The 27,960-nt window shown below is 46.6% G+C and overlaps 1 protein-coding gene across 2 annotated transcripts in view; it reads left to right on the top strand.

Annotated features, from left to right (window-relative positions):
* Positions 1 to 10,568, top strand: part of Rad51b (RAD51 paralog B) — a 536,305-nt gene extending 525,737 nt beyond the window's left edge. The window contains exons 12-13 of one of the 2 annotated variants that reach the window (XM_021228781.2): positions 6,981 to 7,040; positions 10,121 to 10,568. In XM_021228781.2, coding sequence (XP_021084440.1) covers positions 6,981 to 7,015 — 35 coding nt within the window. In that variant the 3' untranslated portion in view covers positions 7,016 to 7,040; positions 10,121 to 10,568. The remainder of the gene's footprint in view (positions 1 to 6,980; positions 7,041 to 10,120) is intronic. The other variant, XM_013115333.3, reaches the window with a different exon arrangement.
* The last annotated feature ends 17,392 nt before the right edge of the window (positions 10,569 to 27,960 follow it).

The following is a 27,960-nucleotide window of genomic DNA, read 5'->3' as shown; positions in this document are numbered from 1 at the left end:
GACAGGAGGAAGGGAGAACTACGAGATGTAATAACAGAGTGGAAGGGATGGGCTGTTGTTCAATGGTGGAATGCTCACTTCTAGTGTTGCATTATAACAAACAAAAGAAAAAGAAAAGCAAGCAGAAAACCCTCCAAATGGGACAACAATAACAACAACAACAAAATGAGTGCTTAACCCATTAAGAGATTCTGCAGACCAATATGAAGTACTAAGACCATAGATTCTTGAGATATATGCTTATGTATATGTGTGTGTTTTCATGTATATGGTCAGGTGCCTGTGCCTATTGAAACTTGAGGTTGGCAGGTGTCTTCCTCAATTACTGTCTGCTGTATGTTTGAGGCCGGATCCCTTGCTGAACATGGAGCTCTCCCTTCTGGCTAGTAGAGCCAGCCAGCTTGCCTCTTCTGTCCCTATCGCCTGTGTTGGGATTGTTGGTGAGCTGCCACAACCACCAACTTTTCACATGGGTTCTGGGGTTCTGAACTTCAGTCACCACACTTTCCCACAAGCACTTGACCTGCTGAGTTGTCTCCTCAGCTCCATAATGATCTTGTAAATGACCCAAGGACAGTCTCCTTTAAAGCAGGTATTTATTTATCTTAGGAGAATGTCAAGAACACTTCTGATTGTGAGACCTTGCCCCCACCATCCCCTTTGCAGATCCCGTGGTGTGAACTCTGCACAAAGTTGTCAGTGCCGGCTTGGCAAAGATCTCCCTCTTAACCCACAAACTGCAGGGCTGCGTGTGGGATTCGTGGAACCCTGCTTCCCTATGCTGAAGTCCAGTTTGTCCTTTGTGACATTATGGACCTCGACTTGAAAGCAGCTGGGTTCTTGTTCAAAGCTCAACTCCACTAGGCTATGCCCTGGAACTCTCTTGAGTGGAGGTTCAACCCTAGATGCACATTAGGAGGGGTTCTTGATGTGGCCAGGTCTTTCCAGAAAACATACAAGGGCAAATTTAAGAGTTGGACTATTCTGCCCCCGGAGTCAAATGTCTAAAACTTCCCTATGGATTAAGAATGTTCAGGATACACATTTGTCCCCCACTGTTAGACCAGAGACCCCACCCACAGGGATACACAGGTGAACATCTGCCCTAAACCAGAGGCTTTGTCGTTGCTTTGCCTGGCAGGGTTTTATGAATGCAGATTTCCCTCCAGGTTTGTAAAATAGGTCAGTTGCTTCAGTTTCCAGGAGGAGACTTCATTGCAGAGACCCTGCAGAGGCAGGATGGGGAGTTCCCACTTCTGGATGAGGGCAAGGCTGCAGCCCTCCCCTTCCACCCCCTCTAAAATGTCTGCTCCTTAATGGACTCTCAAGCAGTGTGTTTGTTTGGTGCAGCTGAGCTCCCCAGCGGGAGACTCTCAGGTCCACAAAAATTTGGGGTAAGAACCACTGACCTTTGGCTCTTAGCCTTTGACTTACGCTATCCAAGTTCCTTGGTAAATATTTTTTTAACAATTGCAAATATTGTTTTCTGACAAAGAAGCAGAGATTTTAAGACCAGATTAAGCAAAGCAAACAGCAGGCCCCTTTGTTACACACTCTCTGAGGGTGTATAACTAATAAGCGATCAGAAAGCTGGGTTTATATTTACCCAGCACACAGTGTGGGTTTTGAGTGCTCCAGTTTTAGAGGCTGTCTTGGAAGATTAGTGGCCTAGTAAATAGAAAGCCAAGATGAAGATTTCAGAAAGTCTAAGGAAGACTGCAAGCTGAATTCAAGAAGAAAAGAATCAGCTCTGCCCAAGGCTTGTACTGAAAGCCTTGCTGGGAAGCATTTCTAAGCTTGGATAACACTTCGAGTATTGGCAGGGACAAGGTTCCCTGGTTTACCTCCCTCATGATCACTCCTAAGATCATGATGCAGGCAGAGAAGAAGGAATTATTTAGAGAAGAGTAGAAACTGGATATACACTTGGTGGGTGGAGGTCAAAATCCAACAGTAAGGGTCTCACCAACCCAACAACCTGAGTAAATCCACGTTTAAAAAAAAATTGAAATCAAAAAAGCAGAGGCAGTGGCACACATCTGTGATCACAGCAGTCCTGTGAAGAGATGAGAAGCAGAGACAGGAGAATCACCCAAAGCTGGTCTAGCCTGGATTACATAGCATGGCCTCTCCAAAACAAGGTGGAGAGAAGCTAGAAAGATGGCTGGGTGGTTAAAAGTGACTGCTGCTCTTGCAGAGGACCCTGGTGTGATTCCCAGCATTCTGTGGCAGCTCCAGGGGGTCCCATGCCCCAGCTGGCCTCTGTTCGCCAGGCACACACATGGTGCACACTTGCAGGCAAACACTCTTACACACAAAATAGCATCTAAAGAGAAAGAAGAAACAACAAGGTGGAAGACGAGAACGTGTCTCAAAAGCTGCCCTCTGACCTCCACATACATGCTGTGTCATGTATGTGCATGGGCATGCACACTCACTAACCATGACGACGACGACGACGACGATGATGATGATGATGATGATGATGATGATGATGATGATGCAAAGAACAACTACAGAGGAAGCTAGAAACCAGCAAAGAACGTGTGTTACTGCAGGGGATGAACCTGGAGCAATGTGTCCAGCAAAGGGAAAAATTCAAGCGGATGTCATGACACAAAGTCCCTAGCTAATAAAAGCATGCCCAGGGGAGGACCTCCAAACCCCACAGGCTGACTTCTAGGCTGCTGTCTCTGTTCTGCTCCCCCAGAAGCACTTCCCTCTCTAGGGAACCCTGCTTCCCCTGTCAGCAATACCTCTGAATGCAAACTCACAGCCTGCTATCCTGCCATGTGCTCCTGGGTCTTCTTGGAGTGGGGGGGGGGGTGAGGGAAACAGGGAGGGGAGAGGAAAATGAGTCAACACGAGCTGTTCTCCCCCCAAAAATCAGTAGCCTTTTTTATTAGAAAGAACTCTTGGCTTTGGGTTGCTGCTCTGCTGAGATTTTGAGAAAAGTCTCTGGGGCTCTAACTTCAAGAACTGTACAGTAACCTGTTAGTGGGCCATAATGAGACTGGTGGAGCACACCCAACATTGAAGGAGAGGGGCAGGTGGGGAGCGAGGGGAGGAAGGTGTGCAGAATATCAGGTTACATATAACACGTGCATGGCATCCTTCCCTGTGATGTTTAGTTCTCGTGTGCGCATATATGTGCATTATCAGTTTGTGTATGTAGATCACATGGCCTGTGACTTGGACTGCAGTAAACAGCTTGGGTGATGACTGAAGTCCTCCAGACTCCACTGCTTTTCCTGGGAGGCCACTCTCCTCTCCTGATACAATTGTTCCCTCGAGATCACCACAGTCGAAGCACAAGCTTCCTTTCCTCCATTCTTAGCAGACAAGCATGCTGAAAAGTCTGCATATTCCCCGGGTTTGAAGCAGGGAAGCCTTGCTGCCTGTGTCCTAACCCCGGGGGAGATGCCTGCAGTAGCCGGGAGGGGTTGCTCTCACAGGCAAAGTGAACTTGAAGCTCCAGGTAGGACCTCATGCCTGCAGGGCACACAGAAGAGTGGTGGGGAGACCCCTGGGAGACTGGAGCAGGTCTTGGGCTACCACTAAGAGAAGCAGGTGCTTTGTAGCTTGATGTCTGCCTCTGGGAGGGAGCCGGGCTGGAGTGATGGGAAAGTGCCGTTAGCTCTCACAGGCTGCTCTGGGGGTGGGGCTGTCAGTGACCGTGGGAATGGTCCCTCGGGCCTTTTATCCTCTGCAAACCCCTAGATGCCTAATACCTGAAGCCTTCTGAGCGCACAGCGGAGGGAGAGAATGAAAGGTGAGGGCAAAATGGGATTGACCAGCTCCACAGGCCATTCCCCTCACTGGTTCTCAAGGATTAGGAAGCCCAGGGCAGGCAGCAACTGGGGGCCTGACACTGGTCCCTCCCCTTTGTTCCCTGGGATGGGAGGGACAATGAAAGGGCAGGCTGGAAAGACCAAGGGGCTGGGTAGAGATTTCTCAAGCTGCTTTTTGAAACACTTGAAGGAGCCAGTCCATGCTATTGTTGTAGTAAAATAGAAAGCGGAACTATTCTCCTTTAAAAAAAAGAAAAGAAAAAGTAAAAGAAAGAAAACCACCCTCCCAGGCATCTTCAGGAGACTGCTGGACTGAAGCCATTAACATGGTAATACCATCCTGTTTGCATCTTCTTTGTCTGGGATTCTGCCTCCTCCAGCCTGGGCCCTAGACCCTGGAAATGCTTAGGCCCTAAAGGAGAGGAAGCCAAGCACATGACCAGCGTGGCCACCAGCTTCCAAGCGGCCTGGCCTCTAACAGGGGGCCAGGTGCAGTTAGTGGGAGAGTCCAGCCCTTTGTACAGCTGGAATGAGAGTCTTGGGAATGGAAAGGAATTGCAAATCTAATCTTCCTTTTCCCCTCCATGGAAGCCTTGGTACCCACCAAGCAGAAAAGTTTGCAAAGGGCTGAATGAGGCAGAGAGGTGCCACGACCGCCGGCCAGGGGAAAGCAGCTGACTTTGGGGGTGGGTTTTAATGGCGTGGCCCCCACCCAGAGCGCCTGGCTATGAAAGGAAAGGGAGAATTTGCAGGAAACTCCAACTTGACCCAAGTTTCTCTGCTCATGCCTGATGTCTCAGTGAGCGCCAAATATGCCACCAGGAACAGAGCAGGGACTCCCAGTGGACAGCTGAGTGTGTTGCTGATGCTGGGAGTAGCAGGGTGCAGGGTTCTCCTAGAGCCAGTCCTGATTTCTTGGAGCCTATGACTGGGTGAAGGAGTTTCCAGGGAGGAAGCTGGCGCAGAAATAGAGAAGATGGATGATGAGGCCCAGCGTTTCTGTTTTGCCTTGCATTCTCCTTCCCTCAGGAATCCAAGAAGTAGTTAAGAAAACAGAAAACCAAGTTGTTTTAAGCATGACAGAAAACAGCTTCATTGCACAGTAAGACGGAAATGTGTGTATCTTCCATTGTTTTTATAACAGCAGGGTCTAGCAAGATCTCTGGGCTCTGGGCTCTGGGCTCTGGGCTCTGGACTGTCCTGCACTAGTTTAGATTTGAAGGAGTTGAGTTGGGGTGGGGAAGCCTGAGAGGAGACTGGGCTACCCCAGCGCGGGTCTTTAGAAGGTGCTAGATGCAAAACTAGCTTCAACCACTTACTCTGCAGACTCAGATGGAACTAGAAAATACAGCTGTTTCTTTGGAGAGCTGTGTGTCTGCTTTTAGCATCAAATGCCTTGTTTGAGCACCTTTGGGAACTCATGGGGAAAGACATTAATCTACTGTGTATGTTTGTCACAAACTTGGGTTATATTCTCCAACCCCATTTTCTTAGTCCTCAGCCATTTGGGAGACAATATTAAAGAACTCCTTTTCCCCAGATACTCGTTACCCTTCACTTGGAATCTGTAGTCTCTCTCTCTCTCTCTCTCTCTCTCTCTCTCTCTCTCTCTCTCTCTCTCTCTCTCTCTCTCTCCCTCACCCAACCCCCCCCCCCAGAAAATTCTCAATCTATTTCCTGGGGTTTAGAGGAGCAGACAACACTAATTCCCCTCCCAGAGGTCATAGAGAGGAAGGCAGAACTGTCACTTTGTTCCTGCCCCCCAATACTGGTGCAACCTCAAAAGGCTCCCCCAGGCCTCTTGGTGGCAGAGCTCTGTGTCTTTTGACATTTATTTTGCACCCCCTTCCATGTTGACTTTCAACACCCACCCTGGGCCTGTTCACTTTTTTTCCTCTGATCATTAGTTTCAAGGAGCTTTCTCTTTGTCGGTACAGAACTCAGTGCCCTGCACACTATAGGCAAACACTATATTTCTGGCCTCGGCTTGAAAACATTTTTACTACAGAACAATGCAGAAGTCATAAAACATGACTTGTACATGCGTGTAGTACCTAGAATTGGGTTTTCAAATACCCATTGGTTTCTTTTTTTTTTTTAATTATGGGACTAAAACTTGACAAAGCTCAGCCGGGCGTTGGTGGCGCACACCTTTAATCCCAGCACTTGGAAGGCAGAGGCAGGGGATCTCTGTGAGTTCGAGGCCAGGCTGGACCAACAGCCTCCAAAACAATACAGAGAAACCAAAAAAAAAAAAAAAAAAAACTTGACAAAGCTCAAGTCTCTAAAGCTAGCCCCATGTCAACCCCTCCAACATGTTACCACCGTTCACAAGGTCAAAGCTCTCCACAGTGTCATAACTCCTTCCCTGCCATTCTTAAATGCTTTTCTGTCTAGGTGTGAATCCACATAGAATTCTTTCTCTCGGGGGCACATTCTAGAAGTTTATTAAGTGCTTCATCATATACACTTCCCAACTTTTCTTTTGTTATTTATCTTGTTACTATGATATATCTACAGTGACACGCATACTCATGTTCATTTGCTTCAGGCAACCATCACTGCATGCAATCCAACTCCCTGTTTATGGACATTTTTGTAAAGCTCTATTTATTTTCATTTTATGTGCATATGTATCTGTGTTCTGCATGCATTCTTGGTACCTGAGGTGGCCAGAAGAGTGGCCAGTCCCTTGGGCTTGGAGTTTCATCTGGCTGTGAGTGACCAGGGTGTACTAGGAACAAAACCTAGACCCTCTGCAAAAGCAGTAAGCACTCTTATCCGCAGAAACATGTCTTCAGTCTCCCCCGCCCCACCCCCTTTCTTTCTTTTGGAACTTTGGATTATTTAGAGCAAAGAATCTCTTCACAGATCTCTCAGTAGGCAGGTAGGAGGCTTCTCTGGGAAAGCATGAGAAGTACAATGGCTTCCCGAGGCACCGAATGCTTCAGCTTCCTCCCAAAGAGATCTCTGCTTACACTCCCTCTGAAGATAGCGAGCCAACCTCTGTGCAATCACATATAATTATGAGGGTCTTGCTGATCTCCCCAGACACTTCGTGTGCCTGTCGGCTCTGCCTGTAGATGGCAGACTTTTGTGTCCTCTACTGAGATCCACACTAGAGTAAGCGAGTGCTTCTAGCATCCACTTAGGTGCTTGCTGATGAGATTTTTCTCCCTGCCCCCAAAGGCAGCTGTACACACGTTTGCTGTAAGAAACTGTAGTCTCATCCACCACTTTCATCTTCAGGTAAGGAAACAGTTGTGTTCGCTGCCCCCTGGGTGGGTTTGGAGCCCTTTCGAAGCATCCAGCCTGGGTCTGAGGTTTAAGAAACTCATGCCTTTGGCCTCCTCCCCTGCAAACGCTATAGACACTTTATTTCTCACAATTGCTGGGCCTCTGTTGGCATACTGCAGGCCAGTCCCGAATTTTGCATCTTGAGATTCTAAATTAAAAGATGCATCAGTCATACTGATATACTGATCCCTTGAGAAACTCCCTGAGGGTAGTTGGGTTGAAACTTTGTTGGGTATAACTCCTAGGTAAGCAGTGCTGAGAACTCTCACTTTCCCACACAGCACTGTGGAGGAATGCGCTCAGAGCTGACCTGTTTGTCCAGGCAACCAGCCTATCGACTTACCTCTCCATCGTACCTCCCATACCGCCATTGTTATCTTAGCCCAGAATGGCTTGGCGTGATGTCCTCCATCCAGACAGCAGGATTTGTGTTTGATGGAGAATAATGATGAGAGGGAACACATTTCCCTTCCTTTAAGGAAAATTACCCAGAAGCTTCACACTTCTTTTCTGCTTATATGATGTTGGCAAGCTGCAGGTGAAGTGTGTGACAAGAAAAGTTATTAATCTGAGTGGTCGTGTATCCAAGTAAGAGAAGGCCTCTACTACCACTGCAGGAAGGTATCTCAACCTCACGTCCCCGTCAGAGGCCAGTCACAGAGATCGTGTGGCATAAATATTGAATGTATTAAAAATTCTCTTTGGTTCCAGAGACTGTAGCAGAAGAAAAAGATACACAACAGGGGTCAGTTACTCTACCAAGGATCAGCACTCAAAAATCCTGTCCAACCCCACCCCAGCCCCAAACAGAACCTCTTTTAGGCGGGGAACCTCAGTATGTGTTCACTAGTGTGTGGGGGTATGGACTTGGGTCCAAAGTCACAGTCTATACAACTTTTCCCCCAGATTTATTTTTTCTTTTAAGTGGGAACTTCAGTATGTCTTCTACTAGCATGTAGGGTATGGACTTGGGTCCACAGTCACAGGCTACACACATTTTCCCCCAGATTTATTTTTTCCTGCCTAAACTTTTGTTTTCTGTAAACATTGAACAAAATGTCAGTTGAAATAAGGTTAGAGAAAAAAGCTTTATTCTAAGACCTGGACTATAGTTAGGCTGGCTCCTCCTATGGAACCTGGAAGCCATTGGCAGAGTTAATAATTTACATTTGTTAAAATGCCCAGGTGATAATACCAAAAGATGTTAAATGAATTCAGGTTGTTGATTTTCTTTGAAAATTGTTTCCAAAAAGGACTTGGTGTTCTTTCTAGAATATGATTTAAGCTCCATGATGGTTATTTCAGTTCAGAACATACCAGTTGAACATCTATTGTTTACAAAGCTAGGTGCTCCGGATTCAGTGGACGTGGGGGAGTCCCTTTTGGCTCAAAAGAAGATGTAATTATATGAGTTTAATCAAAAACAAAGTGACACCTGTTACAGAGGTTTGACTAGTAGGGCTTGGAAGGGATAAGGAGATAGATTCATTCCAGCTTAGGATGACTGGGCAAGGAGCCTGACAACATGGGGGACTTGAACTGGATTCAGATAGTTAATACTGACGAAAACTGCATCCCATTGTCTCTTGACAGCGGCCAATTTCTTTTGCTGTTTGAGGATAGATTTGGGGACACTGGGGAATGCTGATTAGTTCTGTCACTAACACTGATTAGTGACAAATGTTGAATCATGCTGACTAATGTGTTCTGAATGGATTGACTCAACAATAAAAGGAACATTGAGAGTCAAGAGTTCAGGTCATGAGTCTCACCCATGTGATGAAATGCAAATCACTTTGCTTCTCCCTCATGCTCTTTTTTCTTCCTTTCTTTTCTTCCTTTCTGGTTTGTTCGTTTTGTTTTTATTTTGTTTTCTTTGTGTTTTTTGAGGGTTTTGTTTGTTTGTTTGTTTTGGCCAATTAAAATGTGTTCATCCTGAGAATCCAGTAAGTTACCTTGACTAGCAAGTGCTTTGCAAACCTCAAGGGTGACAGGAATGCTGAGCGACTACCAGGAAGGCTTATGCAACCTCACTTAGTTTTTTCATAAGCCACACCAAGTCAGACTGTCCATCACACGCTGTTCTCTAGCCATGCGAAACTTCCATTTCCTCACATGTGCCATGAGAACCAACAAAGGGTGAACTGCACTCACAAAACCTGACAAATAGAGGAGCTTTTGAAAAATCTTTCCTCTACCTACTGGGGCGTCTGTGCCTTTGGACAACAAATGTTACCACAAAACTAAGCGCTTGCGTTGCACACATAGCTCTTTCTCTCTTTTGACATCTCCCCAGCTAGACTGCTTGAGAACCTGGCCTTCCATGTCCAGATGTTTACTGAATTCTGAAGGCCCCCCAAAGGGCCCAAATTCTTTTGTTGCTCTTCAAATCATTTCCCACAGAGACTGACCAATGTCCTGAAGGAGCCCTTCAATAGAGAGGATAAATGAAGGCAGATGAAGACATGACCCCCTGAGGCTTGCCCGCATCCACCCTAACAAAGAGTCTGAGGCACAACCTTGTAAGGAGTGTTTTGGTCAGCAGCATCCCTATGAGAGGCCAAGTCTCCCCCACAGAGCTGCTTTCAATGGCTATCATCATAGTGGAAGTCCTGGGCATTTGTTAAAGTTGTGGTGTGCTAGGTGTAGCATAAAACATCTAAATCATGGTTCCCAGCCTTTGTGAGTGTTTCCTGAGGCTACAGATGGCAGCTGGCTTTCTCAGGGGAAACTTGGGGGTGACAGAAACCCAAAGAGGGGCTCCTGTGTCTTTGGATGATCCTTTCCCACCCAGCCCAGATAGACTTCCCCTTTTGTATGTGGCTCTTGGCACTTGAGCCAGAGTTGCTGGACCTTAACCATCACTGGGCCGTTTCTGGGTGTCTCTGGGGCATGCCATGGTTGGCTCTGTGGGAGGGGAATGCTGCTGCAGGGAGAGCTTTATTTAGATTACTAATGAGGCGCTAGTACATTTCATGACAACATTTTCTTTTTAACTTTCCTTTTCTTTCTCTCTGTCTTTTTCCTTTTAGGCCAAGAGAGGCCATAGGGATCCTGTGACCTTTGTCTAGAGCTGATGGGGGTGTGATTTGTGAAATGAAACAAGACCAAGCCGGGTGCTGCTGGGAAAAAGGAACCGGAAGCCAACATAATGAGGATTAATTGGTTGATTGCTGTTGAGATGGTAACTGTGATTTCAGACCCGGAAGGGAAGGTGAAGATGAAGAAGCCTTTGTCCAGTCTCTAGATGTGGCGGGCTAGGGGCTTTACCACCATGGGATGTCAGCAGCCATAATAATAATTTGCACTTACATAGCACCTTTCAACCACGCACCTCAAAGCGGTTTAACCACATTAATTAATTAAACCCCACAATCCCCCTGGGGAGAAGAGGAGGAGGACTAACAAGATTTGTAATTACAGAAGGGAACATTTCGAATAAAGTATTGTCCACCAAATAAAAAGAATAGGTGTGAAAGAGTTGGAGTCTCCAAAGAGTTACTGATTCACAAATGAAATCATGAAACCATGGGGGGAAGCTAGAGGCGGGCATGGATGTGGGGGTCTGCTCTTGTGTCAGAGGGAGGTCGGTGGCCTCAGAACTCACTGACAGGCTTGACTCCAGCTTGTAAGCAGAGCTTGCATGGTATTAGTGTTGTTTGGAAGGTCATTAGTGGCATAACTATTGTAAGTATAAATTCACATTCCACCGGTATATTGTGTGTAGCCTTGCAGAACAAAGAGTGAGATTCTTGCAGTATTTAATAAAGGATGAAGTGATTTCTTTAGCGTTGAAGCCCAAAGCTGGACCACTCAATTAGCAAATAAATCAACTGGTATCCCATGGGATAATTCAGTTCTTTCCCTTGGATGTCCAGCCCACCCGTTCCCACTGCCCTGGGGCTCCTAGGCAAAGTATCAGATTGAGTTGATTCAATGCAATGTTTGGGGGGGTTAGGCCCTGTCAGAGTCAAGTATTGAGTCTTTCCAGGGCTGGCGAAGTGACTCAGCGGGTAAGGATACTTCCAACTAAATCCGATGACCTGAGTTCAATACCCATGTCAGGAGGAAAGAACCAGCTCCCCAAAATTGTCCTCTGACCTCAACACATACACATTGCATACACGAAAAGAGCAAAAGAGAGGAAGGGGAAGGAAAAGGGATGAAAGAATAAATGTAAAGTTATTTTATTTTTACTGAGACATGGTCTCACTATGCAGCCCTGGCTGGCCTAGAACTCACTATATAGACCAGGCTAGTCTTGACCTCTCCTTCCTGGGATTAAAAGCATATACCACCATGCACAACTATAAAAGTATTTTTAACAACAACCTTTCCAGCCTCTGGAAACCTATCATCAAAGTTGTTGGTGACCCCAAACTGTAGAATCACTGCCTGCTCCCCCTTCAGAGATGTTAAATGCCATGGGGGGGGCATGTGGAATAAGCACCACATCTCACTCCCTGCCTCCTATTGGTACCCAACAGAGTGCTATGAAAAAGTGAGGAGAGGGTGATGAGAGACTGGCTCTGCAAACAACTCAGTGATTATTGAGTATATGATAATATAAAGGATAGAGCATGTGCTCCCCTCAGTAAGTGAATCACAAGAAAACTCTAATAACTATACAGCAAAACAGAATGACGCCGCGTGGTAGATAATGGTGAGGCCTGTGCTGCCAGGAATCAGAAGGGCATCTTGCTGGGATAGAAGTGTGTTCCTGAGGAGCCAGCAGACATGCCAGGCATAAGGGAGCCAGGGGATTTATGTAGGTCCAGAAGGAGCTGCCAAGGCAGCCTCTCCAGTCTGAAGCCAAGTACTTCCTCTGAGTAAGGGGCATTTTGAGAGCTTGTGGTTTTTCCATAGAATGCTCTGTGCAAGCCAAGCTGATTAAATGTAAATTTCTTGTTCATTCTCATGACACAAATTGGCTAACTTGAGACGACAAAGCAGTATTTGAGAAGATGGCGATGAGATTTATATAGAGTATCCCTATATAGAAGGAAACAGCAGAGGGAAGATTGATGTCTTCCTCCCTCTCTCTCCCTTTCCCCTGAACAGGTCATAAAACCTAGCCAGCTTTCCCTTGAACAGGTCATAAAGACGTCATCCCAGAGGTGCCCTCCCTGGACCCTGAGGAAAGGAATGCTCTTATCTCTCAGAAGCACCAGATCAAGAGAAGACCATGAGCCAGCAGGCCAGCTGGCTCTGCCCCCTAGCTTACTGTCATTAGGTCATACCTGCTTATCCTCCAATCAGACTTCTGCCCACTCTCTTTAAAAAGAAAAAAATATCCTCATATCTTCCTGTTTCTTTGGGTCTCCATCTCTAAGGCGTCTGTGTCATATAAAACATGTTAGATAAATGTATGTGCTTTTCTCTCATTAACCTGTCTTTTGCCGTAGAGGTCTCACCGTGGTCCTTGCCATGGGGAAGGAAAGGTACCACGGTTTCTTACCTACAGTTTCTGGTACCCAGCACGGGGAGACTGAGACACTTTACTGGAGCCTGTAGGTAAAGATCCTTGGACAATTGGCATAAACAAAAAAACAGTTGTATAAGAATTCTTATCAGGGCCAACTCTCCCAGATCTGTCTACAGTGCCTGGTTGGGAAGGAGGTAAAGATCTCTTCTCCTGCTTCCCCAAATTGCTACTAGCAGGACAACATCGTGTGTTTGGATTGACTGTCTGGCCAAAGCTATCTGGGAGCTACCGTTCCTGCTGGCCCTTTCCTTCCCAGTGACACCTCTTTTCCCCTCTCCTTGCTCACCTTTTCATGTCCCCAGTACGTGGCTTCACTTCCACTTACGTAACTCAGTTTTGCATATGCAGGCAGCCATCTTCAGGTTGGAGAGCCACAAGAATATGGCTGCATGAACTCGTACCTAGTGATGGCGGCTCTCAAGAGGGTCTCTGTCTTGTCTTCTTCCTTTCCTTTGCACTTCTCTCCTTTGAGGACACATTTCCCCCAATGTTTACACACACACACACACACAGACAAACAGACATACACACACACATACACCCAGACACAAACAAACAGATACGCACACACACACAGACACAGACACACACACATTCATATGTATTGTTTTGGTTTTTGCATCACTTAATAGACACCTTTGGTTTGAAAGAAGAAAAGAGTAAGTAAATGTATAAACCTTTCTCTGTTTATCTGTGCTTTTTTATAGGAGTGTCAGCCATGAGCCTTGTAGTAAGTGAAGAAAAGATAGCAGTTTTTCCACTTTAGGAAAAATGTTGTTTATTTTCTACCACTCTTACTTAGGTCTCTCTTCACTTTGACTAAACTAAAAAGAGAAAAGTGAAGCACTCCACACGTTCAGATAGATCACTCAAAAGGCCCTGAGAAGATATTAGTAAAGAAAGCCACCCCTCCCCGCCCCGACACAAAACGTGAACAGCTGACTAAGTGGCTTCATCCTGGAGACTTCTACTGGCTTTGTTTGTTATTTGTTTTATTTTTTTGTTTTGACCCCAGAAGGATCTGAAAACTCTATACCCAGGGCCTGACAAAGCCACACAGTCCTCTCATGCTCTGAGGGTCCCCCAGACCTGCCACATGCTGCTGGGTCAGGCCTGGGCACTCTGACAGCTCACATAGGCACTGCATGGAGTGTGACACCCTACACACACTGGCAGTCTGGTGAGGTTGGTTGTCACAGTGTTCTTTCTCTGAGTAGTGGCTGCACAAGCCTAGGCCTGGAGCTGAGGAAGATAGCAGAGGTGTCACCATTGCCTTCTTCGTGCCCATCACTGTTCAAATAAATACCAGGAGACGCATGCAGGAAAAGCACACTGAAAGCTAGGCAGGGCTGAGAGCCTGCCAGGCCGGTGCTACCCAGGGTGTGCTAGCAGGGTGTCTCGTATTAGTGCTACTTTTATTGATGATGTCATTCTGTTATGTATATGTATCTCTCTGTGTTGAGGTACTTTGGTCCTGAGGAAGATTCAGAAGTTCTGGATCCACTCAGAAATGCTGAACACTATGCACACTGTCTTTTCAACTGTGTGCAGCAGGCAAAGCAAAGTTGCTTAGTCAGGACTGCGAAAGTTTGTCTGTCAAAACCTCAGATTGCTCAAAGATAATTCTAGAAACAGAGGAGAAGAATGGGGAAGAAACAAGGACAAAGTGTGTTCTGAGGACTGTTCTTGGGTATTAGCACCACCCTGGAGTGTCAGTCATTGTGCACTTGGTTTCACTGGCATGGACATCACTTTGGTCCCGTAGCTATGGAAGGACCACCATTCTCTAAAGAGTTCACACTTCAACACTGGAGGTCTCTTTTCAGATAGGGAAGGAAGGACCCGTTGTAATTCTCAGCCGAATATGCCAAGGGTGAGAACAAAACAAAACCCCCAAAACACAATGCCTGCATCTCTGGATCAGCTGAAGACAGAGATCAAATGACACACATATTTTCTAGCACCCCATGCAGACCAGGGAGAAAAGAAAGTCAACAAATCACCAAGTATCATAGGCGATTTGACTCTGCTGCCCACATAGCAGTGACTCAAGTCTGTGTGAGCCTGAGAGACTTTGTACATGCTCCCATTCGTGTGGTGATTCCATGTTGTACTTCAGTGTCAATGTGCCTGTCCACGTGCTACTTTGGTGGGGGATGAGGATCTGAAAAGTGATCAAGAGACCCAGAAGATGGCTTAGTGTCTAAGAGCACTTGCTGCTCTCCCAAGGGAATGCAAGTTCAGATCTCAAGATCTCAGGACCCATAGCAGGCAGCCCATACTCATCTGTAACCCCAGCTCCAGGGAAGCCTGCAATCACTCATTCTCCAAGGGTGCTCTCTCTCTCTCTCTCTCTCTCTCTCTCTCTCTCTCTCTCTCTCTCTCTCTCTCTCTCTCTCTCTCTCTCTCTTGCACACATACCCACACATCAAGCACTAGTAATTAAGTACTCCCCCCAAGAAATGACACACCCCACTTCTCCCAGACTTAACACTGGAAGAAAGCAGGAGGGGACAAACTTCCCCAAAGAGAACACCATACTAGTGGCCACACAACCGTCTGCCTCAGTGTACTGGCATATGGCTTTCCTCTCAAAAGTCACCCCTTGTGTATCCCCTCCCCTTGGATTGAGTGGTGCATATCAACAGTCTCTGTGGAGCAGTGCTGGGGGAGGGAGACCTCTTTGGAAAAAAGGGGCACTACCAGGGAGGACCAATTAACTCAGTACTTTACTCTCTGTGCTTTTAGTTCCTAATAGCTCTAGGAAAGAAGAGTGGGTTAAAAGGAGTCGTGGCCGCTCTGCCTGATAGTTTGAGTTGCCCAGGACAATCTTACTTTGTGTGAAAAGGCTTCTGGAAATGTGCCTCTATTCCTCCCTTCTTACCAGACATGATTCAGATTCCCTCTAAGCCCTGTGACTTCCAGAAAGCAGCTCTCCCTGAGGGTGGGGGTGGGGGGATAAAAACTTTCCTTTATTATTCCCAATAATGAATCCCTGCTCTGAGTGGATTCTGTCCATGTGTTTTCAGTCAAGTGCCGATGGCAGCCTTGCCGGGGGGACATTTCCAAGAGGCTACAGACGTAATAGATGAGGCCTTGTATTGACAAGATCTGTCCTTAGTTTTCTGTCCAGTTCAGCCTTCCTGAGCCCTGAAATCAGAGAAATGATGAACCAACACAGTTACCACACCCCTTTGCTTCCTTTGGGTAGACATGGTTTCAAGCCTCCCCCCCCCCCCCCCAGAGTCATGAACCTGGAGCCTAGTAAATTAAGAAAGACTTCTTAAGATCAAACCATTTTTTTTGTAGATGCCAAGACTTCCTTTCTTCAGAGCCTAAGCACAGTCTTAGCTCACTCTGACATCCCAAGAGCAAAGGAAGAAATTAGGCCATGACGTTTCCCAGAGATAGGCTCATTTCAAGTACACAAACAGCTTCCAAGTAAGCTGCGGTGTTGGCTGTGTTTGCTAAGACAGCCAGCCTGTGCATTCTTCCCAAAGCAACCTACATACACAGAACACGTACTGGTTGAGATAAGATGGGCTCTTTTTACTTAGAAAACAAGTATAAATTCCCTCAGGTAAAAAGTGATGTGTTGTTAAGGATATGAGAGGTACCGTTGGGATTGGAGGCATCCCGGGAGCTCACTGTCCTGCCTGAGTGGCTTGCAGCCTAGCTCTGCTTCCCTGGGGCTTCAGTTTACTTGTGGTTGGGTACTTCAGCTTTTCAGCTGCATCCCTCCCCTCCAAACCCACCCCTCACCCGTTAACATTCCTCAGAGAGAGCTTGATTACTCAGGCTCCGATCATGCCTCAGCACCACTGGCCACTAGCTAGCCTCCCTTGTGGGCTGGGGAAGTAACTGAAAACACGATTGTCTGTGCAGCAGAAGGTGTGAGCAAGGCTGCTCCACCAGAGGGTTTGAGAGAGGCCAAGGCGGCGATGAACTCTAGTCCACCCTGTATCCTTTAACGGGATTCTACAGGGCTCCCCACTTCTCTCATTCACTTCTTCCCCCCATCCAGTCCCTGTACACCGGACCCTTACACCCTGTAACAGCCAAAACCCTTTTGCCCTTTCTTCATCTCCCAACCCCAGATGCCCTTGTTAACGTGGACGCTGTTAATATGTTATGTAAGAATACAAGGAAATGGAGATGAAATTAAAATCCTTTCTGCTAAAAAAAACAAAAACCCTGTTTCCCTCCTGAGACCCCATACCTTTCCCCTCCCAATCCTTAGAGTGATTTCCAGTTCCCCAAAATCGCAAACAAAAGAGAAGGTTCCACTCAGGAGTCCTGACGGAACACGTGGGGAGTTCTTGTCTCCATTCATCTCCCAGATACCTGGTGTTTGGTTCTTAACTAAAAACATCCAAGCGATTTGCTTTCAGACTGAAGTCTGGAACAGAACTGAAGAAGGATTTGTTTTGGATAAAGTTTTTGCCAATTGTGTTCTCCCAAAATGCCCTGAAACTCTTTGAAGTTGTCCACACATCTTCATGATTTTGGAAGACTAGTCACTGGTGTACCTCTTTCTATTGCTATCAGTTGTTGTCTGTGTGAACTCAGACACCCAAGGACTAGGGGTAAAGTTGGATTGCAAACCCTCAGTTTCCCCACTTAGCCACTAGACAGGGCTATCTTTTGTGCCTCATCAGATGACTGAAAGTCCACTGCAGTCTGCCTTCAAATTCTAGGATCCCCATATACTTGGGTGTGGTATGGAGTTATGAATGAAGCAGAAGTCAACTTTACCAAGCCCTGCCCCGAGCCGTGGGCGCGTCAGTGCTGATCATCAGTCAAGTTCTTCATGTGAATGACACTTTCATCTACCTACTAAAACTGCAGCATTCTCCTCTCGGAGTCTGACGCCAGCAACGACAAAGCAGAAACCGCTTGGCTTTCTCCCCGTTCTCTAGGCCCCTGGGGGTTAATCAGCAGCCGCCTATCTCTGTATCGATAGCATAAACCTAAGTACAACACCTGGTAAGGCCCACAGGAAGGCCGAAGAGGACATGAATGTCGCAGCAATGACTCTGACCATCACTGTCTAAGCAAGACTCCCAGTCTCTGGATTAAAAACTATCTGTTCAACCCAATCAAGCAGCTCAGTAGACCTGTAGCTCTGAATATCCCTTCGATACATGTCCACAGGTTCCTTATGCTGTGAACTTTTAAAACGCACCACACTATTGGCACACAGGGTTTAATGAGGAGGTCCGAGTCCATGTTTCTTTTTTGGCATCTCAGCCCTTTATCTTCACAGCCCAAACTGGCACAAATGACAACCTTCTCGTAGTAGCTAATCCAAGTGGCCTCATTGGGGGAATTGCTTATCCAGAGGAAGGGGAAGTAAGAGAAGGAATGAAGATGGACAGAGAGCACACGGACAGTAGCTGCCTGCTGTAGGATATTCAGGATAGCCTGGGCGAGTACCACACTGTGTGGTTTAAACACCAGAGATGAACTTTCTCAGAACTCTGGAATTCCATGATGATGGGGTCTCCTGAAGCCCGTGCCCATGGCTTGCAGACAGATGAAGGTATCTCCAGATCTCCTGAGGTCTTTAACCTTAGTTTGCAGATAACATCCCTTCTCTGTGTCTTCATACAACTATCCACTGTCTGTATCCTTCATTTAAAAAGACAATGGTCCTGTTGGATTAGAACCCTACCCTTCTGATCCATTTACCTTTCTTTATCTCCTTTTTTATCAGTGTTTCACTCATTTATTTGGGGGTTGTTTTGTTTTGTTATTTGAGACATGATCTCACTATCCCTGGCAAGCCTCACACTATATAGCCCACCCAGGTCTCAAACTTGTGGCAATCTTCCTGCCTCAGACTCTCAAAGGGCTGAAGCCACACTCCTAGCTTACTGATCTCCTTTTAAAGGTGATAACTACAAATAAAGTCACATTTTGTATTGGTGTTTCAACATATGGATTCTGAGGGGATGTAGTTTGGTCTATAAGACCATTAGCTGTTCTCTTCAAAAGATGATCCTGTCCTTTGACACTGCCCTTACCTAAGACATGAAGGCGGGGCTGTGCAATTTGAGAACTGCTACGGGAGGGAGGGGTGTGTAGACAAGAAGAATGAAAAGATGCACTGTGGATAGTTGGATGGATTAGGTTGAGTGACAGGTGACTTGGTGGACCATGGATGGTAGCAGGACAGAAGTTGCATGCTGTTGCCTTGACTTTGTACCTTCCCAAGCATGTGGCTGAGATGTCTATAGAGGCAGGTCACAGAGCTGGTGCGAGCAGAATGGTGGGGGCCGACAGTGGAGAGAGCATGCCTTGTCAAAGTCTGCTTCTTACTGTCAAGATTGCCTGACCAAAACCAAGTCATGCTCATTCAGGCCTTCTGGATAACTAGGCCCCAGTGTTGGGCTCTATCCTTGATTTGATTGGCCGTTTTACTAAGAACACTTCAGAGTCCATTTATTAGAAGATCCCTTGCTGGGAAGAGTGACTACCAGTTCTTCAGAAACTGAGACAGGAGGATTGGTGTGAGTTTGAGATCAGCCTGGGCTATATTGTAAGGTATAGGCTAGCCTGTGTTGCAGGTGGTTTTCTTATTGTTACTCCCTATAGTTCTCAATAACCTATTTTCTGCAAATAAATAAATAAATCTCTACCCTTGCTATCCTGGTTATCTCATTTCCCATCCTCAGTAGGAATCATATGTATCCCTCCACCATGTCTCCTCTTCTTAACTTATCATCAAGTGACCCACTCCTTGGCTGCAAATTCCCACTCCTCTTTCTTACATTTACTCTCTCTCCACTACTGTAAAACCTCACTACATTGTCCTTTCTTGAATAGGGCCTTCCTTAAAGTCGTTAACAAGTGTGACTAGAGAAGTAACAAAACAAAGCCCCACACATCTTATGGGATACTGACTCCAGGTTGCCCAAACATCTGATTTTATGAGAAAATTCAGAGATCTGAATGTTAGATAAAATGTCTCAAGTCTTGAAATTCAAACATTATAAGAGACCATGCAGGCTGGGTATGGGGGCACACTCCTTTAATCCTAGCACTCTGGAGGCATAGGCAAGTGGATCTCTGTGGGTTCAGGGACAGCCTGGTCTACAAAATGAATTCTAGGACATCTAGGGCTGCACAGCGAAATCCTGTCTCCAAAAACAAAAGCAAAACAAACAAACAAGAAGCAAAAACAACAACAATAATACACAGTGAAGGCAACAGAACCTGTTCTCCATCAGAATGCACCCTGAAGGGACCCAGCGTCCTCTCTTGGAAGCTAATGTGTCACAGTATCATGTGGGGATGAATGTATGTGGCCATTCTGGTCCTGGGAGGACTTCCTGGGTTCATAATCTAATCCACCACTTACCACTTTGTATCCTCAGCCATTCTCCCTGTCATTCAGAGTTGTTGGAAGGGTACGATTGATTAATGGGTACATTCTGCCACCTAGAACAGAGTCTCTCCTCCTGGGAAGAAAGTCAGAACTGACAGTTATTGCTAGATAGTACCATAGATCTCGATGTCCTATTCTATAAAAGGAGAACCTTTGTCTTTCCCACAGACTGTTGTGAGGTAAAGAAGAGTGTGTATGAGAAATAATGTCTCCAGCCATTGCTTCTCTTTGGCAGTAGTGGGAGGGGACCCACACAGTCTAAGGAGTGCTGCACCACCGAGCCGTGTACCCACTCCCAGCACCAGGTCATACCCGCTGTGCCCTGCTCTGCCAGCCGTTAGCTTTGTGACTGGTCCTGTTTGTGGACGACAGGTTTCTCCGGTGCTGGGCTGGAAAACCCTAGGAAGAAAAGAGTTGTCTCAAAACAGACTCTGACTGCCTAGGGCTGGACTCTTAGGGTGTCTTCTTAAAAGTTGACAAGGGCCTTGATAGCCAGGCGGTGGTGGCACACGCCTTTAATCCCAGCACTCGGGAGGCAGAGGCAGGCGAATCTCTGTGAGTTCCAGGCCGGGCTGGACCGACAGCCTCCAAAACAATACAGAGAAACCCTGTCTCATAAAAACCAAAAAAAAAAAGTTGACAAGGGCCTTGAATGGTGACACACAGCTTTAATCTCGGGATTTGAGAAGCACACACAGGTGGATCTCTGTGAATTTGAGGTCAGCTTGGTCTACTTAGAAATGGTTCCAGGACAGCCAGAGCCAAAAAATGTTGGTGAGTTTTTCTTTTCTTACTTTAATTTACTTTGAAAATTTTAAAGAGAAAATAGTGTAACAAACACCCAAATTTCCTTACCTAGATTTAATTGTTGCTAATATTTGCCATGGATGTTTCACGTGGTGAATCTTCCTGGCAGACATATGGGATAAAACATCGTGGGGACATGGTAAGGAAGGGGAGTGAAGAGAGATACAAAGTTATTGAATTGGAGAGCTGGCCACTAACTCCCTCAATATGTACTTTTGAAGAAGAAACCAGGAACAAATCAGGAGTGAATAAAGAAAGGACCTTTTTTAAAGAATAGTTTTTTATGGTGGTGCATGCCTTTGATCCCAGGACTTGGGAGGCAGAGGCAGGTGGATCTCTGTGAGTTCAATGCCTGCCTGATCTACAGATCCAGCGAGTTTCAAGACAGGCTACAAAACTACACAGAGAAACGCTGTCTTGATAAACAAAAACAAACAAACAAAATAATAGTTTATTAGAAATAATACATTGTTACTACTTTCAATAAAGTGATCTAAACAAGGATAACAGAACCGTCTTTATTATTTTTAAGATTTTAGTCTGGACACGGAGGTGCATGCCTATAATTACAGCACTTAAGAGGAAGAGGCAGGAATATCAGTAGTTCTAGGCCAGCCTCAGCTACATGGGTAAAGATTAGAGCGAACTATATGAAACCCTGTTTCAAAAAGCACCCCTAAAATATTTTAATTTACTGTTATTTTTAAGGTTTTAATTTCCACTCATGGAATTTCTGGAGACTTTGGAAAGGAAAATGTCTGTATTGGGGAGATCTCAAACTAATAGTAGTGGATCATGAGGAGTCCGGTAAACTCAGAGTGATAGAAATAAAAGATGAACAGCTTTAGAAATACAAATTCTACTATTCAAAGAAAGTAGATGCTCACTGTCAACAATTGCTTCCTGGCAAAGCGCTTAAAGGGGGTCTCTATTCTAAACCTATGGCCCATTTCTCCACATCGGCTATCACTGAATGTAAATGTTCGCACTTCTCCCTGGAATGGAGGGAGGGCGAGGGCAACTAAACTCAGCTTTAAAATGCTATTATTCAGAGTCCTCATTAATTTCAGCTGACATTCCTTCTCCACTGGGGCAGGTCATCAAAGCGCTATTGTGCTGAGAACCTCAAATTCAGCACAAAGGGTGTAGGCTATGGAGGGAAACAAGGCACAGAGGGAGGGCAGCGTGCTCCCAGGGCTGGAAGGGGGCTGGGGAGGGAGGAGCGCTGGGAGGACCAGAGAGAGGCACTGAGGTGTGTGGAGCCAGGAGAAGACACAGGCAGTGAGGCAGCAAGCCTTCCGCTGAAGGGAAGGAGACAGGCGGGCGAGAGGAGCCTTGGGCTGGAAAACTGTTGCCTAAGCTTTGTTGAATTAGCCTGGTAGAGAAACAAAACTAGGTGGCAAGTTTTTCTCCAGAGTAAAAATTTTTAAAAAGAAAAGAAAGAAGCTAGTGAGCAGGGAAAGGCAAAGCGTCCCCTCTCTTCCTTCCTGGAGCTGCCTTAGGAGCCTCCTTTGCACCCTGCCTGGACCTGCCAGGAAGTCCATCCCCGAAGGCCCTCTGGCCCGAGCCCCAGACCTGGCTGAAGGTCTGTGTGTGTCTGGTCAGTGTCTGGCCAAGCTGCAAGTCTACCCCAACTGTCTTCAGGTGTATCCTCTTTCCCTGGGTGTCTGGATGTGGACCACTCTGTGTGGATGTGCTAAGTGGAGCGCGTTGGTCATTGCTGAGGCACAAGGAACTGCGAGGACATGGTCCACACACTTTCACTGACCAGCTGTGATTTATAACTGGCACACAGCAAGATTCAGAAAGTGTTCTGAGCCTAAGGGAAACCTCTCCCCTTCCCCGCAATGCATAACCTTAATAAATAAAATATTAGTTTCACCAACCAAAGTCTTTCCAGGTGGTCTTTTTTTTTTATTCCATGAGAATAATTCTTAAGTACACAGGAAAGTTCACAGTCCTTGGTGTCCAGCCGCATATCTGCGACCAAGTGCAGGCACTATGAGGACATAATGCTCACTCTCTGCCTCCTAGCCCCAGGCCCTCAGGTAACATGGTCGTAAGCCCTCCAAGGAGCAGACCTCAGTGCTGCAGGGCAGAAATCACCTCCCTCATCTGCCAAGATGCCCGAGAAGACCACAGTACAGAAAAGCAAAACTTCTCGAAGCTCCGCCAACCTCTCCCGGAGGTCAGAGCCTGGGTTCTTGGAGCAACCCATTCTGTTTCATGACTTGAATCCAAAGGCGTTGTTCCTCTGCCCCAAACACTGAAGTGACTGCCTTTATACTCAGTCCCCAGCAGGGCACCCACCAGCACCTTCTGTCTTTTTTTTCTCCTACCCAGATACTTCATGCTTCAGCCAAATGGCTGCCTGCTCTTCCCTCCCAGTCTCCCCACCACTCACTCCTCCTTCCCCAGATACCGTGAGACTCTCTCACCTCTGTTATCTTCTTCATGCAGCCCACCTGCTTACACTCATAGCCCACCTGCTTCACATGGATGTCCCCGAAACACTTATTGCACACCAGGTGATAAATCGCTTGCTGTGTTTACCGCTCATTGGGTGTCTTCCATGCTATTCTGTAGGCTCTGGAAGGCAGTCATCTTTGATCCATTTGCTCATGTGTCCTAGGATCTTTGCAGCCTTATCAGGCTTGTTTGGACACTCAGCAAATAATCTGGATCTGTCTTAGAATGAGGGATAGAAACCAATCAAGAAAGGTCATCCTAGCTGAAGAGCGATGCGAGTTCCAGATCCCTCATACCATCTCTTCACGCTGTAATTCTATTGAGCAAGGGGGAGAACTCCAGACATCATCCCTCTGTGTGATGCTGCTTTTGAGGCTGTGGTGAGCCATGTAATATGATGTCTGAAGGCCTCAAACAAGGACCTGTGCACAGTAGGTTCCCAGGTGATGCAGATACTAAAGGGAAAGGAACAGGCAAGGTGTTGAGGTACAACTGTCCCCAGTGTAGCATATAAGTGATCTCACAAAATTGTCACTGTCTTTCCAGCATTTTATACCGGTTCTGACAAGTATCAGGTGCTAGCCAGTGAGCATTATCACCCTAGCAAACTTCTCTGAGGCAGGAATTAGCTCCGTCTCAGCAGCCCCAAGATTCAAGTTTAGACAGCTCGTCCAGTTTTGTACAGGTCTGTCTGGTCACTCTGGATCTGAGAAAACGAAACAAAACAAGTTAGACCATCTCTTGGAGGCTTCTCCAAGCAGACCTGTCTCTTGACCCCACAGGACAGAAGGAAAACATTATTTCTCCACCTGGGCCATGGCTCCCCCTGTGCAGTTGGCTCACCCGGAGGGGATCTCCTGCCAGCTTTTGATTGATGGCTCTCCCTGCCCCACCCCCACCTGGGCAGGATAACCCTAAAGTTAGAGCAGTTCATCTTGAGTCATAAATCAAGTTCTGAAAGCCCTCGTAGCTTTTTCCCAGAGGGGCTGGGAAGATGACTCAGTTGGGAACCGAGTTCAATCTGCAGAACCTGCATTTAAAAAAAAAAAACCTGAGGTGATTGTGGTATAGCAAGTTTGTAATCCCAGAGCTTGGAAGGTGAAGACAGGTAAGTGGATCCCTAAGGCTGGCTGGACATCCTGTCATGCTTGGCAACTTGGCAAGTTCTAGGCTAGTGAGAGACTCTGTCTTGAGAAACAAAACAACAAAAAGGGTGCTGAGAAATGACACCTCTTCACACACACGTTAATGCATTAACACAGGTTCACACACCAACAAGCGAGCGCGCGCGCGCGCACGCGCACACACACACACACACACACACACACACACACAATATCCCCCAGAATTCAAAGTTTCTGTGAAGGTTATTTGCTTTATCAATCCTAACTTTAAGAAAAATCCAGATGGTATCTACTTGTTTCCCCTACTCACTCCAAAACCAGAAACTTTAAACTTTAGAATTCCTCCACAGCTCAAACACTGAGCTTACAGTCTGGCCACACCCAGGAAACAATCCCACTTCTATTTCATGTTGCATGGATTGAAGTAATTCATATCCATCCTGCTCGCTGTGCTTCCCACATACTCACTATTAGCTGTGAGTTTATGTCCTCACTTTTGCTGGAGTGTCACACACCACCCATGTCCCAGAACAGAGACAAAACAATCAACACATGTCCTTGACCCATTTCTCGGAAGAGAGGCAATTTCTGTATCTCACTTTCCTAGAACTCCTGACCCAGGAGAAAGCAGGTCCAAAATTTCATTGTACCAGATTCAGTACTCTTGTGCAAAATTTGGGGTGTGTTTTGGGATCACCTTTCAAGTCAAATGATGGTGCACGGGGATGCTTATTTCACCTAGAACCAACTCTGGCCTTTAAAATTGGATTCTCCCTTGACATTCCTTCCCAAGATTTAATGTTCAAACACTCTAGATTGGGTCTGGTCAAATATTTCATCATGTAAAGGAGCTGTGACCAAGCTTTATGAAATGAGTGATTCCTAGAATCCATGTAGTAGGAGAGAACACACACACACACACACACACACACACACACCAAACAAACAAACAAGCAAACAAATATATTTTTAAAGGCTCTAAGTTTAGATGCTTGAGTCTGAAATGACTAGTTCCATCCAGATTGCTTTATTGGTAAAAGGCTGGGAGTTGTTCTTCAGGAGAATGGGTTGTTCTTTGTAGGGGAAGACAGCCATCCTTCCAGAAACGTTAGGTGCACACCAGTCATTGTAATAGCCAGATATGCCCATAAACAATATTCCCAAACCCCCTCATAGATAGACGGTGAAGGGGGTGAGGGTAGGGGGCATATACACCTGAGTTTCACCATCAGCAAGAGAGTCAGCCACCCTGGAGGTATCTCTCTTCCTCCTGTGAGCTGCTTCCTGTCCTTACCACCCTCAATGGCCTTTGCTTACTGTCAGTTCTTGTCATAAAGAACATTTATTTTCATCACTGATTTCTCTCTCACATTCAATGGACAGTAGGAAAGAGAAGAAGGAATGCAGAGATATTCCCTAGGCACATATACTCCTAGGAAGGGGCTTGCTCTCTGAAGGACTCTGAACTCTCTACAGGTCAATGGTTAGGAGTGCTAACTACATATAGATTCCCAAGCCCAATGATCAAAATTTGGGATAAGAGATAAATTTGGGATAAAAGAGCAGAAATAGCAAGGCATGGTGGCACGCATTTTTATTCCCAATACTTGGAAAGCTTGGACAGGAATATCACAAGTCCAAGGCCAACCTCATGTACAAAACAAGTCCTATGCCAGCTAGGCCTATGTGGTAAGACCCTGTTTTAAAGGGACAAAGAGAAAGAAATGGGGAGATAAATGTACTCCCCAGGACCCATGCTTAGGCTGCAGCCAGCCACCAATAGACTTCTACCTTTCTGCCATCACTTGGGACATTTTCCTCTAGATTCCCGAGGGCTGCTCTTCTGTCCTATGAGGCAGAGTGGGTTCTCTGAGATATCTAGAAATGTCACTCTCTCTGAAAGATGAGTGGCCAGAATCCTCACACCCAAGGAAGAGCAGGAACCCTCTGCATAGGCCGTGGGCTGAGGCTGTGTGTCTATCTTCTTGATCTGATCTTGTTTCTCTGGGGCACGACTGTACACGTGCCAGTACCCAGGCTCCCAGGCCCTCTAGCCAGCCCTACATCCTGCCTGCTTCTCTTGCTGGATAGTGCTCTCTGTGGCTCCGGCATCCTGTTTGTTCAAACCCTTTGTCTTCCACTGGAACAGTGGGAAAGAGGATTCCTCTGAGTCCTTTACTTTTGGCTTTGAAATCAGATCCTGGCCCACCTGATTATGCTCAATAGCTGGAAATGGCAAGGAAGTCCGATGGCAGAGGGCTCTTGTTTTAAGCTCTGGGGGCCAGGAAGGCCAGGGGTTGGGTCTCCTCCTCCTCCTCCAGGCTGCACTGGAGGGGACAGGATGCACTAGCCAAAAAAGCAAACTGTGAAACTGGAGGGAAGTTCACTTGAAAAGGAACCAGAGCCAGCTGTCAAAGGGCATGTAAACCATCCCCGGGGACGCACAGTGGGGTCACACTCACACTCCCTCTTGCACATCCTCGGAAAGGACCCATTCAGTTCTAGGAAACCCTGCTTAGGGGTCTATGGGTTCCAGTGCCGTGCCTTTCATTGTGGAAGCTGATTCAACCTTTTGGGAACCTCATTGTCCTCATGTGTATGAAGGTGGCCACTGAGAGTTTCCCAGGAGGTGATGCTTGATAAAATGATGCTGTTGTTCCCAGGAAAAGGAAAAGCCAGCACAAAGAATTAGGTTAAGTGGGAAGCCCTTGATGGGTAGTCTCCTCCCCTCTGTCTTGACGCCTCTGGGCTGGTATGGGTATTGAGCTCATACCCTGGGCAACTAAATCCATCTGCTTTCAACACTGGGCTCAAGCATCCCCAAATCTAAGAGGCCTCGCCCAGGCCTCAGTGCTCCTACAGCCAGGGTACCTTTGTTTGAAGTTGCAGTGTGGCCTCTGTGCCTCTGCCCTGTCTGTTGGCTTTGCACCGAGCTGCCTGAAGGGCAAGATGGGGATCGAGGCTCTTCTCTAGCTCACAGGCTTCCGCTTAACTGAACGAACAAGTGTGCTGGTGAATTCAGTTACCAAACTCCAACTTTTAGCCCTAGCTAATGGGACCGTCTCCACACAGTTCTCATTCTGGGCATTTTGCTCATTGAAGTTCCAAGTCTTCGAACTAAAAGGCCTCAAAATTCCTCAAACAATGGGAGCAGAGGGAGCCTGGATGTAAACTTTCGTTCCACCAAACGTCTTGCAACATTTTCAAAGAAAACCCTGGGTGGTATTATGAGATCCTGGTACTTTCCCCCCTAGGTGTCCTGTTTAGTTACATTCAGTTTCCTCTTGAAGCCTATCAAATTCTTAAAGACGTGTGTTTCTGGCCCAGAAAACCCACTTTACTTCCACAGAGCAAACTGCTGAGAAACAGCAATCTCGTTCAGGTGTTCTCATCCACACCCATCATTCTCTGCTAGGATGCTGGCTTGCTGTGTGGAGACCCACCTTTAGTCACTGGGCTTCTGGGGATGTGGCTTAGTGATGCTAATCTTATGGGTGTGACAGTAATCTTCACTCTGAGTTGGTTTGGTGCATGGGATTGAAAATGGGAACACAAGCACCCCAGTTAGAAAGTGTGAAAGGAATTTGGGTGTCCACA

This window comes from Mesocricetus auratus, unplaced genomic scaffold (genome assembly GCF_017639785.1).
Source record: "Mesocricetus auratus isolate SY011 unplaced genomic scaffold, BCM_Maur_2.0 Super-Scaffold_15014, whole genome shotgun sequence".
In the NCBI taxonomy this organism is placed as follows: Eukaryota; Metazoa; Chordata; class Mammalia; order Rodentia; family Cricetidae; genus Mesocricetus; species Mesocricetus auratus.
Note: the sequence above shows the minus strand (reverse complement) of the source record. Positions and strands in the feature narration are given on the sequence as shown.